This window comes from Wolffia australiana, chromosome 13 (genome assembly GCF_029677425.1).
Source record: "Wolffia australiana isolate 7733 chromosome 13, ASM2967742v1".
Classification (NCBI taxonomy): domain Eukaryota; kingdom Viridiplantae; phylum Streptophyta; class Magnoliopsida; order Alismatales; family Araceae; genus Wolffia; species Wolffia australiana.
This window is the reverse complement of record NC_135847.1, coordinates 1,786,900-1,802,466: the sequence shown is the minus strand read 5'-3', so window position 1 is coordinate 1,802,466 and position 15,567 is coordinate 1,786,900. Positions and strand designations below refer to the sequence as shown.

The window sequence follows — 15,567 nt, the reverse complement described above, 5'->3', positions numbered from 1 at the left end:
GCGGTTTCTGATTGTGCACATCAAATAAAACATAGAAAATCATGCCAATAAAATGATTTTTGGCAAAAAATATGGCACATGTCAGCACATCATTGGAAGGCATTTTAACAGCAGACTACTACGCATAATCTTTGGGAAATATGATGAATCTATGCCATAATGGTGATCCAAGTTGAGGAGATAAATAATGAAGGGTCAAGATAGCTGCAAAGTCAAATGGCAATATTGGATGATCCAAAAGGAATTTTGGGCTAAAGTTGTGAGATTTGCTTGGTCTCTCTCCCCTCTATCCATCCACCATCTTGCATCTATTAATATAAAACACATCCTTGTAAAAGGGTCCCCCAGTAGAGTCCTTTGCTCATTCAAAATCTCATCTAAGTCTGTTCTTTTACTCCAAAAGAAAAGGATCGAAGGAACAATGTTCATATCAACAAATGTGAACAAAGACAAAACACCACTCGGCTCGTTGGAACATGATAGTGAGGTTTGTGTGATCTCTGTCTTTTCTTGACCCAGAGCTTTATCCTTTCTCTGGATTATTTTTACCAATAGCCTAGGTTTTTACCATCATGCATGCCACCTCCAACTCCACTCATCATATTGTATGCTCCATCTCCGTCGCACCAGCAATAGTAAAAATATCATCAGTAGCCCTCACTTTTCCCCTTGTAACCCCATATTTACCATCATATCCATCACAATTAGTGGTGTCTATGCTCGTAAAGCAGATCATTAATATTGTTGTATAAACCAGATGCCTTAAACATGGTGTTTAGCTAATTTTAGGTTCATCAGTTAACGTGATTGAAAAATCTTATCAATGATAGATCATATTATTGTGCTTAATGTAAAGCATACGTCACAAAAAAATCACTAAGGGTAAGAGCACTTATGTTTTTTGAGAGGGAAGAGCAAAACATGAGCTTAAATCAAGAGCTCTACTATGGACAGGAATGATTGAAAATTTAAGATCCCCCAAAAATCCATAGTTTTTGTGGGGTGCCATTTTAGTTTTTGATTGCTTAATAGCTTACATTTAACTCCTTCCTAAAATTAAAGACATAGAATAAACTAAAATAATATATCACCCCCAATCATTTCACATTTTGGTTGTTATTATGATTCAAGATTCTTGGAAGTATCAAATACCTTCAATCATCTATTTCAGCCAGATTTTACAATTTTATCCCTTTTCTACTTCATTTTCAATACTTTGGAGATAAAATACTTACGATAAAATGATTAAAACTTTGTCAAAATTTTGATGTGAATTTGATTTAGATTTTGAAGTGAATATTGGGTATAATTTTTATGATTTATTTCATTATGGGATCTGCAACATAATAGATATTTAGTTTAATAGTGCCAACTTTAGAGATACTTAGTAGCACGTATTCCATATATCACTGAGAAAAGAGGTTTATGAAAGAGTTTATTAAAGTCCCATTACATTCTAGAATCCACATTGTAGGTTCCACCTCTTGGGTTAGCAATTGAACATAATGATTTGGTAAAATTAACTCCAGATAATTGATTTCATGTCAGATGTGACTAATTACTTGGGATAGTCATTTACTAGAATAGCCACCAACTACAATTTAATACAGGTCTTGAGGGTCACATAGATAATTTTCATTTGACATTGCAACATGTACTTAAATTACATGATTCTTTTATGAAAACTCCATCATGTATAAAATGACACTAAGTCCCACGTGATAAGCACTACTACAACCATCTCTTTGGACACATACTCCCTTCTTATATATTCTCATAAGGTGCCCTACCTCGTGATGGAATGGTGATATGATCCACAAAGATCTTTAGAATGGTTGAACAAGAAGAAGATAATGAGATCTAACTTGTTAAGAATCATGTTCATACATCTAGAGGTCTAGTACTGGCATGACTTTTAAAAAACTTGATAAAAGAACCCAACTACTGCAGATTCAATTCTGCACCAGGTGATGTGATCATCAAATTTTCCTTTTTAAGGTTTTTAAAATGTCTTTCCATCCATTGCGTGAATCTTTACTCTGATTTTGACCCCCTCTCAACCAAACAAGTGCTCTATCTCATCATCACGGGGCTGCTAATCACCTTCACGACTAATAAGGTAATAGGCATAAAAGTTTTTACAACTTTGCTTCCTGAGCACAAACTTATCATTGGATTGAAGTGATGGAATTTTGTTTCGTTAGTCATTAAATCCTCATATGTGAGAGCTAAACATTCTATGTAGCGTGGCTGTCCTTTGCTCTTATAGGGATGTGGTGAAGTATCTACATATGGTTTTTCAATCTTGGCAATGATGATGGAGGTATAGATTCCGGCAAAGGAATGAGGTACATTGCCACCTGAAAATGAGATGTGTAGGTTGTAAGTGTTGCTTAGCCCATCAACTGTTGCATCAAACGACATGTGGCTCAATAGACTTGTAGCACGTTATGTCATTACAGATGTTTTTAAAAATGGTAGGTTGCAATGTTGTCATCACTCTCTCAAAGGATATGCTGGAGAGAGATCCCACATTGTGTTCATAGGTGAGGATGAGCTTAGCGCATGTGCTAGTTAGTATAGTTGGTCATAGTCATCCAGGCAAGTGAAGCTCAATCACTCATTAAGTTGGTCCTTAAAATCCATCAGACATTTGAACTAGAAAATGGAATCATAGCAACAAAGAAAATTTTCTCTCCCTTCACGTAAGCATCAATCTTTGTCAGCTGATACTGGTCATCAGCTGGGTACCATCTAAAATATTTCTCAACTTTTCAAAGCCAAAATTGTCTATCTCCCCATGAGAATTAATGAATATCAATTATTTTGACATGGCCAAGAGGTTCCTGATGCACAATGCCCTGTCTCTTGCCCATTTCTGATGGGGATGCCAATCCTTGTCTGACGCCTCAAACCACACATTTAGACTGGTTGGTTTGTGATTGCTGGGGAAGTGTGACAGAGGGGTCAAATAAAGGCAAATGTGCTGGGAGCATACATGTATTAGTGTGTTGTATGGTTGGCAGGTCGAGCCCTAATCCCAAGGGTAGTGTGAACACCAATAATTTCATGCAGGTTGTCCCCCACTAACCAATATCCCCAGATACTGATGCATGATGGATTTGCCTGTCTTAGTTACAGGTTGACAACACACTCTGAGCACGTCCAGCAGCAGCAAGCCTCAAAGGGCAGTGGACAATGCAAGTTGGGTGGGTCGCATGGCCTATTGGGGCTGATGCTAGCAGTTGAGTAGGATACTTGTTGTGGGACCACATGAGAGGCAGTTTGCTTGAATTTTGGGCCTGCTGTAAACTTAGTTGTTGGCCCACGACCTCTGTCTCACGGGGGGTCTGATGGGCCTATATGCTTAAAGGAGAGGGCCTATGCAACTTAGGCAGCCCATTAAGTCTTGTAGGAGGGCTTTATAACCCAAGTCAGGGGATGCAACAGGATTGGTACTATGAGGCCACAACAATAGTAATCATGGTGGGGGGGAAAGAACAAGTGGCCCTGGGATTGGAACGTGTAGACGGGACAATTTGAGTATCTAGGAGGGGTGTTACACCTGTGGGGATTCGGGTCTCGGCTTGCAGAGAGCACTGGAGTGGGCAGAGCTGGTGAGGCTGTTACAACTGAGACACGATACGGGTAATTCAGTCTACCAAGAAGTTGACTATAACATGCTTGGCAAAGTGCTGCTAACGAGACGTGTTTGTCAGTCACACATGATGCTGTGTTGTCACCCTTGACTGTAATCTGCAAGATTTCGTTTGGCACTGGGGTATAAGATCAACTTTGATACAAATTGATAGGACCCTTTGGTTATATACCAATGCTTTCATGGGATATAATTAAAAAAACCTCGATTACACAAAAAATTCTTGTATAAGATGAAAATTAATTATACGAATGGCGGCAAGGAGGGGAAGGGAGCCAAAATCATCCGTAGAGAGTAGCCATGGGATATTGAGAGTAGAAAGGGAAAGGGTCAGGTGATAGTCAAAGAGAGGAACAGAGAGAGAGACTCACTGAATGGCCAAAAAACCTGTCTGTCTTCATGTGCAGATGGGCCAAGAAAGAACTGAGGATGGCCCTTCCCCATCTGACCGTGCTCGTTGAGCTACCAGGAAACTGCATCTGGACCCAACCCCAAAACCTGCCACAATAACTTCTCTCTTTATGCTTTCAACCAAGAATCTGATGGTCAAAGATTATTGCCTCTATGTATATCTATTAAAAAAAAAACGACGGTACAATCCCAAATTATAAGGGAACCTTAAAGGATACAGAGGATAGGATAATGAAGCTCTCTCCATCTATCTACCTTGACACATCTTCTATTATTATAATCATGTCCCACATGACAACTTCTCTTAACATTTATTGGTCAAGAGCCTGAAGGTCAAAACTCATTTTCAAACATAACCTTGGAGCAAGCAAAAGAATAGCAGTCTAGCTTTCTATGACCTTTTTAGGAAACCAAGACAACTCAAATTCATGTAAAACCTCAGCTGATGGATAAAACTCCAACTTCTCTCTTGCTCTCTCCAGGTTTATCTAAGTACATCTAAGGTGATCTGTTGTACCTGACGAGTGGAGAGAGGATGGAAAGGACTAACAGACAGCCCTCAGCTTCTCTAGGATCAGCGCCTCCTGCTTAGCATCTGGTGAAGGGTCAAAGGAAATCCAAAAACACCATGAAAAAAGGTCGCAAATCAGATATTGTCTCTCATATTTTTTGTTTTCTCTTGTTCAAAATGGCAGATTATCCTGAATGCTTCCATGAAAAACCTAAATGCATTTTGAAGCCAAGTTGGCAGAACACAATTGGCCAAGGATGACTGTACGTAAAACCCCCCCGGATGATGCTCAAGAGAACGGGAGCCCTCTCAAATTTAGAGAGAAAACCAACAAAGACATGTCTTGATGGGCTGAAAGCAAAATATTAATAGGCCAGAAAGAATAAATCTTTGTGGACTGGGTAGGATCTTGACCTTTGGGTCTCCCCATTTGATCCGACATGACATGCATTTGACAAAGAACCAAATGAGGCTTAAGAGAAACGAGACCCCCCCCCCCCCCAAAACAAATTTTAGATAAAATTGATTAAGGCAAGTCTTAATGGGCTAAAAAAGAAAACACCTCAACAGGCCAGATTGGATCTTCACCTTTGCGTATTCCCGTGTGATGAACACCTAGGCAAGATGGGAAATACCACTAAGAACCCCCAAATGAAGCTCAAGAGAGACCAAAACCCTCTGGAATTTAAAGAGAAAATCAGAGAAGAAAACACATCAATGGATCAAACTGGATATTAAACTTTGGGAATTCCCATGTGATGAATGCCATGACACTTCTTCATTTTTAAGATGCTATCACAAAATGTGACCATGAATCCCCGAAAGATGCTGAACAGAAACATGACACTTCTTAATTATAAAGATAAGATCAAAAAATTCAAATATTAATGGGCCATAATTAAAAAATCTCTATGAACATGATTGGATCTTAACTTTTGGGTTGATGAATACCATTTTTTGAAATGTAAAAGAAAAGAAAGGATACATTCTTCATCTGGGTTTGGGGCAAAGTTGGAATGGAGAGCGTTTCCAAGGTTGTCTACAATGGCTGAGGAAGTCATGGATGACTCGATGCAGAGGATGGCTGTGATTGCATCCAGTCGGGTGACTTCATTCCTGAACATAACCCTTGCATGTGCTGCATTCCCCACAGACCAAATTTCATAAAATTAATAAAACTACTGATTAATGTTAATCCAGAAGAATAATCATAATTAATGGACACATAAATCAATAGTTGGGAGAGGAGGACCAACAAATAAATATTAATCCAGAAGAATAATCATAATTAAATATATAAAGAGAATATACAAAGCGAATGTAGACGGATGGATAAATTAAAACACAGAGATACCGTGGGAAGAAGTGAGAGAGATATGCAGGGAGCACAGTGCAGGGAGAGAGTCTCAAAGATGCCAATCATTCTCACCTTTGAGGGCAATCCCAGGTACTTATATGCCATGGGTGAGAGAAAGCGGGAGGGAGAGAGAGAGGTAAAGATAAAGATGGAGATAGGGAGAGGGAGAGCGTGTGGAGGGAGAGAGGGAGAGAGAGGGAGAGAGAGAGAGAGAGGGAGAGAGGGAGAGAGTGAGAGAGGGCGAGAGAGAGGGAGGAAGGAGGGGAGGAAAAGAGGGAGGGAGAGAGAGAGAGAGGGAGGGAGAGAGAGACGCAAATGGAAAGAGAGGGAGATATGGAGAGAGAGAGAGAGGTAAAGATAAAGATGGAAATAGGGAGAGGGAGAGCGTGTGGAGGGAGAGAGGGAGAGAGGGAGAGGGGGAGAGAGGGAGAGAGAGAGAGCGTGTGGAGGGAGAGAGGGAGAGAGAGAGAGCGTGTGGAGGGAGAGAGGGAGGGTGGGAGAGAGGGAGAGAGAGAGAGGGAAAGAGGGAGAGAGTGAGAGAGGGCGAGAGAGAGGGAGGAAGGAAGGGAGGAAAAGAGGGAGGGAGAGAGAGAGAGAGGGAGGGAGAGAGAGACGCAAATGGAAAGAGAGGGAGATATGGAGAGAGAGAGAGGGTGGAGGGAGAAAGGGAGAGAGAGAGGGAGAAAGAGAGGGGTGGGTGGGATAGAGGGAGAGAGACACACACACAGAGGGAGAGAGACATACACGCGCAGAGGGAAAGAGGGGGACAGAGGGAGAGAGAGGGACACACACAGAGAGGGAAAGAGGGAGGGAGAGAGAACGAGAGAGGATACCCTGAGCCAGACGAATCAAGCTCTCTAGCATGCGGACAGTGGTCCTAGCTGGTCACAAGGGAACTGTCAGTATACTTAGAAACAGCTAAGATGCACATAACTGTGTGATATCACCTGCATTGTGGACTGCCGATCTTCGTTGGAGTTGGTAATAGTTTGAAATGATACTTTCTGACTCTGGAGTGAGAACTGGTTTAAATCGACCTTTAACATAATGGATGTACCTGGGCCATGCTCATCAATGTACATAAAAAAATTAGTGGAAATGATAAAAACACCTGAATGTTTAAAATCTGGAAGTTTCTGTAACAGTCAAAACCTTTACCTTCTTAACATTGGGAGAGACCAAATTTTCGCTAAGTCCTCATCGTTCCCATGTTCCTTTTCCTGCTTCTAATGGTTTGGAGATAATCCAAGACAGATTGTTACCACATGGTTTCCTTTGAGTTGTCATAAGGAGGACAAACTTTGAGTTTACTTACCTCAGATAGAATATGGGAAGAGACAACAGAATCCCATTCTGGGTTCCTTGTGTCCAGGAGCACAAGGACTATGTCAAATCTGCTCAACAATGGTCCAGATAGAGTGGTATTGACAGATAGGGCTGATCAAAACATAGGTGATGTAACACATCAGAACAAACTTTTGGAGGAGAGTTGTAATCTAATAAACTACCGAAGGGACTGGATTCTGGTTACTCTATTATACTTCACTTTGAATTAGTTTTTAAATTATTAATTGAATAATATTTTCATTTCATATCACTTATGTGATATATCTTTTAGATTTTTATAGTTTAAAAATTGGGGTATTAATGTAGTATTCTCTCTTAGCACTCCTTTCACTATATAAGGATGGGAAACCTCTAGCTAAGTTGAGTTTAGGGGAATATCTGTTGGACCGAGCCCAGCAACCATTAACTCTTTCTCTCTTTTTCTTTCTCTGTCTCTCTCTACGGCCTAAGTGTAGGTGGGCCACAAGCCTATAAGTGGCCCACCAAGAGGCCTCCCCCTCTTTCTCTCTCTTTCTCCCTCTCTTTCTCTGTTTTATTCTGAGCGCAGGACTGTCCCACGTGGGACCTTATTTTAAAGAACCTCCCACGTGGGAGGTCACTTAAAATCTTCCCACGTGGGAGATTGTAAAGGGGCCCCTTTAAAGGGGCCCCAAACCCTAGCCGCTTTAGTATGACATTTCCTCCTTCCTTTTGCTCCACAACGCGCCGCCTCAGGCTGGAGCTCTTCCTCCCTTCTCCTCTTCCTCCATTCCTCCCATTTTGCTCTCTCTCTGCCCCCTTTGGCTGCCTCTTTCTGACATGGTATCAGAGCAGTAAAGCCTAGGGCTTCATCGACCAAGGATAGCAGAGAAGTTTTGCTGGAGCAGCAAATCCAGAAGTGTGTTTTCTTGGCCTGTCCCTACCACCTGCCTTCGAGTACAACCTTTCTACCACCTCCTCAGACATGGCAAGCTTTGAAGAGGCGAGTTCAAGTCAAAGACTCCCAGGTGGTCCAAGAAAACTCTGAGGCAATGATAGGAGAAGTCAGTGGGCTGGTTACATCCCAAAACTCAGAGGTTGGAAGAGGAACAATTGTGTTTCCCCCTGCAGAAGTAAAGTTTGATGGGGGAAACATGTTTGAATGGTCAAAGATGGTGACTTTGACAGTTTATGGATTATTTCTGGGGGATCATCTCACTGATGAACCCAGAACTCCTGCAGATCCAGATTACAAGCGATGGAAAGCAGAGGAGTCTCTTATTTTGCAATGGATGCTGAGATCAATGACGCCTGAAATGAGGGACTTTCTCTATTGTACAACAGTGAAGGAGCTATGGGATGAAATCCAGAAGTACACGTCTGAGCAGTCAAATGATTGGAGAATCTACGAGTTGAAAGTGCAGGAATCGATGGCGCGTCAAGGCGGGGAGAATATCCGTCAATACTCCTCCCGGCTGAAGGCAATTTGGAGAGAAATTGACTACTTATGGCCAGTACAGAATCCACAGTCAATAGAGCGGCAATACATCCTGAAGCAGCGCATTTTCACGTTCCTCATGGGACTTAACCCGGTCTTCGAATCGGTGAGGAGTCAACTCTTGCATCGAGAGAAGCTGCCGTCCCTAGAGGAAGCCATTGGCGCCATCCTACAAGCTGAGAGCAGACTGGCTGTCTCGTCAGACTCACAGGGCCAGAATTCGGCTGCCCTACTTACAAAGCGTCCTGAGGGTCGGACGAATCCTCCTGGGGGTGGCACTGCCCGACCAACCCCATCGAGCTCAGCAGTAGGTGGCGACGGGGAAGACAATCGAGACTCTCTTTTCTGCAACTACTGCAAGAAGCGTCGTCATACGAAGGAAACTTGCTGGAAACTTGCCTGGAAGAATCAAAATTCGGGAAAGAAGGCTCTTGTAGCAGCGTCGCAACCACAACAATCTGGCCCCACTGTTATCAGTCCCGGAGTTGAGGAGGTGCAGGAGAAACTCAGTTCTACTGCCCTCGCTCAATCAGGTACATCCTCTCCAAATAGTTGGATCGTGGATACGGGGGCCACAGATCATATGTCTCCCGATAAGTCGTTTTTCAATCATTATTCATCCACTGCCATATCTCATAAAGTTCAGACAGCCGGAGGAGGATTATTGGCGGTCAAAGGGGTTGGAAGTGTTTTGCTTCATCCACTTGGCGAGCTTAAAGATGTTCTCCATGTTGAAAACCTGAGAGCTAATTTGATATCCATTCAGAAAATTGTTGATGACTATGGATGGAGGTTTACTTTAGATCGTGACGGGTGTTTTTTATGTGACAAGGACTCCGGGAAGAGGATTTTATCCTTTAGAAGGGAAGGCGGCTTGCTCCTCTTGGATGGTGGAACCGGACAATGCATGCTGTCCCGGAGGACAAGCTTGAAGCAGGAGAAAGTGATCCGTCTCCACCAGCAGATGGGTCATCCTCCGTTCGATCTCCTCAAGACTTGTTTTCCCTCATTGTTTCGAGGAATTTTTGTTAAGAACTTATTTTGTGAAGCATGCCATATGGCAAAACTTCGGAGAAGTACGTTTAAGTTAATGGATGATCGTTTTCTTTCGCCATTCGATTGTGTCCATAGTGACTTGTGGGGACCGTGTCCAGTGGAAAGTATGACGGGGTGCCGTTACTTCATTATTTTTGTTGATGATCACACAAGAGTGATGTGGTTATACTTATTGAAGTCTAAAGGGGAGGCTCCAAGGGTAATTGTCGAATTCTGCAAGATGATTGAAAATCAGTTCGGGAAGCGGATTAAGCGGCTCAGATCAGATAATGGGTCAGAATTTCAGAATTCTGAAGTTAGATCCTACTTCTCAGATGTGGGAATTGTTCACGAAACGTCGTGCGTGAATACACCCCAGCAAAATGGGCTGGCAGAGAGGCGCTTGGGGTATACACTTGCGACAGCCAGGACGCTATTGTTTCAAGGTAATCTTCCAAAGAGATATTGGGGAGAGGCTGTCCTGACAGCAGCTCATCTGATAAACCGAATTCCTATGCGGGTGATTGGTTATGAAAGCCCTTTAAATTTGCTTAAAAAGTTCTTTCCCAAGGTGCGACTCTTCTCGGGACTTCCTGCTCGTGTATTTGGGTGTGTGAGTTTCATCCATCAGAATATGGGAAAACTAGATCCAAGGGGACTTCGGTGCGTGTTTGTTGGTTACTCTAGCACACAGAAGGGGTATAGATTTTATCACCCACCATCTCAGAAATTCTATGTCTCCGCCGATGCCGTGTTCAATGAGTCCGAATTTTACTTTCAGGCAGAAAATTCACCTCCAAGTGCCTCCTCAGATGACAGTATTCCGTTTTTTGAGTTCCTTCGTCACAGGGACACAGTCATGGCCACTCCGGTCCCACTAATGCCATCGATCCAAGATGATCCACCTGAATCTCCATCAGCTGATGAGGTCACCAAAGTACAGTCAAAAGAAGACGGCCAAGTGGACCAGCCTGTGGTAGAAGATGAGCAGGTGAGTGAAGCATCAGCAGAAAGTGAAGAAAAATCAGATGATATTGTTCCCGGTCAACCAGTGGATGATGATCTTAGTTGGCCGATAGCACTTCGAAAGGGAGTACGAACATGCCGAGTACGGGCTAAGTATCCTATCAGTCACTATGTTAAGTATGGGCGATTTAGTGAGCCATATAAGAGTTTTCTGTCTCAATTGGGAGATTTCCGAGTTCCAAATAAGGTGGAGGAGGCCCTTCAAGATCCTGGATGGAAAGCAGCTATGGATGAAGAGATGAGTGCCCTCATGAAAAATGAAACATGGGAGATCGTGCCATTGCCCAAAGGCAAGAAAGCAGTTGGGTGTCGCTGGGTATTCACCCCGAAGTTTTCATCCGATCGAACATTAGAGCGGCTCAAGGCCAGATTGGTTGCTAAAGGGTATACCCAAACGGAAGGCATAGACTATAATGAAACATTTGCCCCAGTGGCCAAATTTGACACGGTGAGAGTATTGATTGCGCCGCAGCCAAGTGTGATTGGAAAATTCTCCAACTCGATGTGAAGAATGCTTTCCTTCACGGGAGCTGGAAGAAGAAGTCTATATGCAGCCTCCCCCCGGATATTTGCTGACCAATAGTCCAAATCAAGTTTGTCGACTCAAGAAGGCACTGTACGGACTGAAACAGTCCCCCAGGGCATGGTTTGGACGGTTTACTAAGGCGATGGTCGAATTGAACTACCGCCAGGCGAGAGGAGATCATGCACTGTTTATAAAAGGAGGCTCGACTGGTGAAGTAACTCTTTTGTTAGTATATGTGGACGATATATTGATTACCGGAGGGGACCGTGAAGAAGTTGGTCAGCTGGTGGCATCCTTATCCAAACAATTTGATATGAAAGATCTTGGGCAGTTGAGGTATTTCTTGGGAATAGAGGTGGCATACTCAAAAGAAGGCATCATGCTCAGTCAGCACAAATACATTCGTGATCTCCTTCAGGAGACAGGACAATTGGGGTGCAAGCCATTTTCAACCCCTCTTGATGCAAATATGAAGATTGGAAAGGCTGATGGGGGGGCAGCAGTTGATAGAACATCATACCAAAGACTAATTGGGAAGTTAATCTACCTCAATCATACCAGACCAGATATATCGTATGCTGTCAGCCTGCTAAGTCAGTTCATGAGCGAGCCCCATGAGGTTCACCTACGAGCGGCGTATCGCATACTTGCCTATCTGAAATTTACAGTGGGGCAGGGACTCTTCTTTGCACGTGACGGAGGCTTATCTCTGGAGGCTTATACGGATTCTGACTGGGCGGGGTCTGTTGTCGACAGTCGATCCACGTCAGGCTACTGCACATTCCTAGGCGGTAGTTTGATCACATGGAGGAGCAAAAAGCAGAAAGAAATCTCTCTGTCAAGTGCAGAGGCAGAGTTACGAGCTCTTAAACGGGGCGTCTCAGAATGCCGGTGGCTGAAACACCTCCTGGAAGATATTGGTTTGTACGACGGTGGTGGAATCGTACTACATTGTGATAACCAGTCTGCTCTGGCCATTGCGAAAAATCCTGTTCAGCATGACAGAACCAAGCATATGGCCTTGAATCGACATTATCTGGCAGAGAACATTGAGCGCGGGATCATCAGACCAGTCTTCATTCCTTCTGCAGACCAGAAGGCGGACATCTTCACCAAGCCGCTGCCGGGTCCCAGATTCCAGTTGCTGGTGTCCAAGCTAGGCATGGTCAACATCCACACCTAGCTTGCGGGGGGGTGTTGGACCGAGCCCAGCAACCATTAACTCTTTCTCTCTTTTTTCTTTCTCTGTCTCTCTCTACGGCCTAAGTGTAGGTGGGCCACAAGCCTATAAGTGGCCCACCAAGAGGCCTCCCCTCTCTCTCTCTTTCTCCTCTCTTTCTCTGTTTTATTCTGAGCGCAGGACTGTCCCACGTGGGACCTTATTTTAAAGAACCTCCCACGTGGGAGGTCACTTAAAATCTTCCCACGTGGGAGATTGTAAAGGGGCCCCTTTAAAGGGGCCCCAAACCCTAGCCGCTTTAGTATGACATTTTCTCCTTTCTTTTGTTCCAAAAAGCGCCGCCTGAGGCTGGAGCTCTTCCTCCCTTCTCCTCTTCCTCCATTCCTCCCAGTTTGCTCTCTCTCTGCTCCCTTTGGCTGCCTCTTTCTGACAATATCCAACTACCTGATACTCCAAGTGCGAAAAGGATCCTCCACAAGCCCTATTCTATCTTATTTCTCTTCTCTTATTCATGTCTTCCCCCCCTCTCTTCTGCTACCTCTGTACGCTAATCCCTATGGAGTTCTTCATGGAGTTTAAAATAGTACTTTGAGAAAATACAAAACATGAGCTTTAAAACTAATATTGTATGTCATGGTGTTATACGTTGCATCGGATCGTACTGGCCCTTCGGATTTGTGGCGCCAAATACGATTGTCCTCGTACTCAGGGTAGTAACTAATCCAGCCTGCAAGAACAATAATATAAGTCAAACTCAAAATAAAATACATAAAGCAAAAACAACGTTATATGTTGGTTCAATAACTAGGAAATAGTGTCACTTTTGGATGAATATTTTTTCATGATGTCACTTTTGGAGCTTCAATTTGAAGTACTTCCATTTGTGCCCAAGCTTGTTAACTAAATAATTTATTTGTATAGTTAATAAAAGGACCAAAGATATACCATGTGTGCCTACATAAATCTTCAAGATCACGTAAATATATTTTACCTTAGCTATACTGATTGTTTGCTGTTCCATTGCTTCATGTATTGTTGCCCTATCATGTTCCCTCATGCTGTAAGCCAGAAATCAACATCAAGAACAAAAAACAAAAAATTGGCAAAATAAAGTGTCATTAATTTCAAGATATGTAATACTATTTTTTTTGAAGAAAAATAGGGAAGATCACCTTAGGCAAATATGGGAAAATGGAGATAGAGGCAAAGAGCATGGTAACTGTGGCTGAAAGAAGGTGATGCTAACACTAGGTTTTTAATTTCACGATGAATGGAAGGAGGTCAAACCAGGTGTCTAATAATAAATAATGCTATCTGAAATAGTTGACAGGGATCAAATCGGCCAGAAACACTCTCATTTTACTGTTAAACTTCAATTGAACCATTTTTCTATATCAAGTTGTTCAAAACCTTTCTATTGGAGAAAAGATAGTGAGTGAGGATGAGGGAGAAAGCTAGGAGAGAGGAAGAAACCCTGAGAATGGAGGAGAAACAGCGAATGGAGGGGATGAGAGAGATGCAGGAGACCCAGGAGAGACAGCAAGATAGCCTGGAGAGGAAGCACTGGAAACTCTAAGAGTTCTTTCTTGAAAATAGCAAAAGGCCTTTTGCTTCCTCTACTATGCTTTATCAGTTTAATCAGACCCATTTAGCCACCTGGGACCAACTGGTCTATCTCCTACCATTTAAATCGAGCCAACTTGGGCCAAATAAGCGCCAAGTACCCATAGAAGAAACTGGGGGCCTTAAGCCATTTAGAAGAAGAATGCAACGTTTTGCCTCTGGTTCCTCTCCCTCTCTCTCCCACATTTCTTCTCTTGGTTGTGCCCTCTCTTTCTCATTCATATTCCAAAAGTTCATGCTCTCTCTGACTTTTCTCTGCCCACCTTGGGGCGTCTTTTCCTCTCCTAATCCTAACCCTCTCCCTCATCATCCCGCAAAATCCTTGTCCTGAATGAAACGAGTCTAGATATCATCTTGAAGCATCAGAAGTATTAGTCCAATGACGTGGAATGATTCATGTCATGAGTTGCTCTCTTAATTTAAAAATGAAGGGGACCTATCAAATTCATCGATGCAACAGAGCCCACCATCTGCCAATACAAGAGCCCCAGCTTCCAACATCCATTCCCCTGTGATGAAAATTATAATTTCATTTCCGTCATAAAGAAGAAACCTCTGAATAACATTGATAATGGTAAAATAATTTGATTTTTTTCTGAAGAATTTTAGAATGCAGTCTTCATAATAGATGGCTCGAGACATCTATATCAGGAAATTGTTCCTTTATGAGCTGAAACTAGAGTACTTGGGAGAGTAACACAACAGAAAAATAATGCATTAAATTTTTGTCGAACTGGGGTGCCATTTTTCTAGACAACTGCATCAATAAAATCTTGAAAAGATAAATTTCCATTTTTCGTGCCACAAATGCATAATAGAAAGATAAATGTAGCCAAATGCTCTTGAACTGAAAATTACGTTAAGTGTTACTCTGAAACTTAACATTGATGAAAAAAAAAGAGTCAAGGAATATATCACAATCAAGAAGGAAGCGAAGGTAACTGGAAGGCCAGGCCTCATTGGCCAAGCTTTCCCTTCTGTGTCTAGAATATTCCCAAGATTCAGTCACTCGCCATTGCGGAGTTCTAAAATAAGAAGTGTCCTTAACAATGATGAAAAAAAACTTAACAGTGATGAAAATATTTTGAAGGATACCTCCATCTTTCACAGCGGTAACTGTAAGTCCTGCGCTACTGCTCCCCAGCCCCGTAGTTATTACAGATCTAGTACTTAACTTGGCGGCAAATTTTAGAAACTGCGATTTTCCAGTCCCTAGAAGTCATTCACTCCCAAAGCATCAGCCACACTATATCTATTGTCAGCAGTTATGTTTAAAAAATGCAATATTCCAGCAGATACTGCTGTATTTCAAAACTAGTAGTTTTGTCAGATGAGTTTCCAAATCAATTGTCACATAGGTTATTTTCCAAACCAAAATAAAACATCTAATAAGATAGTTTATATTTTGCAAGAAATCTATGAAGTTACTCAAATGGT

General features: G+C 42.6%; 2 protein-coding genes across 3 annotated transcripts in view; one reads left to right on the top strand and one right to left on the bottom strand.

The window, feature by feature from the left end:
• Window positions 1-3,844: 3,844 nt before the first annotated feature.
• MCM9 (minichromosome maintenance 9) overlaps window positions 3,845-15,567 on the bottom strand; it is a 48,264-nt gene continuing 36,541 nt past the window's right edge. For both annotated transcript variants that reach the window (XM_078584849.1, XM_078584848.1), the window contains 11 exons: window positions 15,226-15,342; window positions 14,567-14,639; window positions 13,499-13,565; window positions 13,153-13,234; window positions 7,253-7,374; window positions 7,096-7,163; window positions 6,885-6,994; window positions 6,771-6,818; window positions 5,566-5,718; window positions 4,587-4,664; window positions 3,845-4,156 (listed from right to left, as the gene is read on the bottom strand). In XM_078584849.1, the coding sequence (XP_078440975.1) occupies window positions 4,615-4,664; window positions 5,566-5,718; window positions 6,771-6,818; window positions 6,885-6,994; window positions 7,096-7,163; window positions 7,253-7,374; window positions 13,153-13,234; window positions 13,499-13,565; window positions 14,567-14,639; window positions 15,226-15,342 (890 nt within the window). In that variant the 3' untranslated portion in view covers window positions 3,845-4,156; window positions 4,587-4,614. The remainder of the gene's footprint in view (window positions 4,157-4,586; window positions 4,665-5,565; window positions 5,719-6,770; window positions 6,819-6,884; window positions 6,995-7,095; window positions 7,164-7,252; window positions 7,375-13,152; window positions 13,235-13,498; window positions 13,566-14,566; window positions 14,640-15,225; window positions 15,343-15,567) is intronic.
• LOC144710992 (uncharacterized) lies at window positions 8,295-9,854 on the top strand. Its single transcript, XM_078584879.1, has 2 exons — window positions 8,295-9,273; window positions 9,573-9,854. The coding sequence occupies exons 1-2, from the start codon at window positions 8,295-8,297 to the stop codon at window positions 9,599-9,601; spliced, it is 1,008 nt and encodes a 335-aa protein (XP_078441005.1). The 3' UTR covers window positions 9,602-9,854.

Excerpts from the sequence above, each read along its gene's own strand:
- LOC144710992 (XM_078584879.1), top strand. The coding sequence starts at position 8,295 with ATGATAGGAGAAGTCAGTGGGCTGGTTACATCCCAAAACTCAGAGGTT. Across the intron at positions 9,274-9,572 it reads TACTGCCCTCGCTCAATCAG|GACTCCGGGAAGAGGATTTT; the intron begins GTACATCCTCTC and ends TTATGTGACAAG.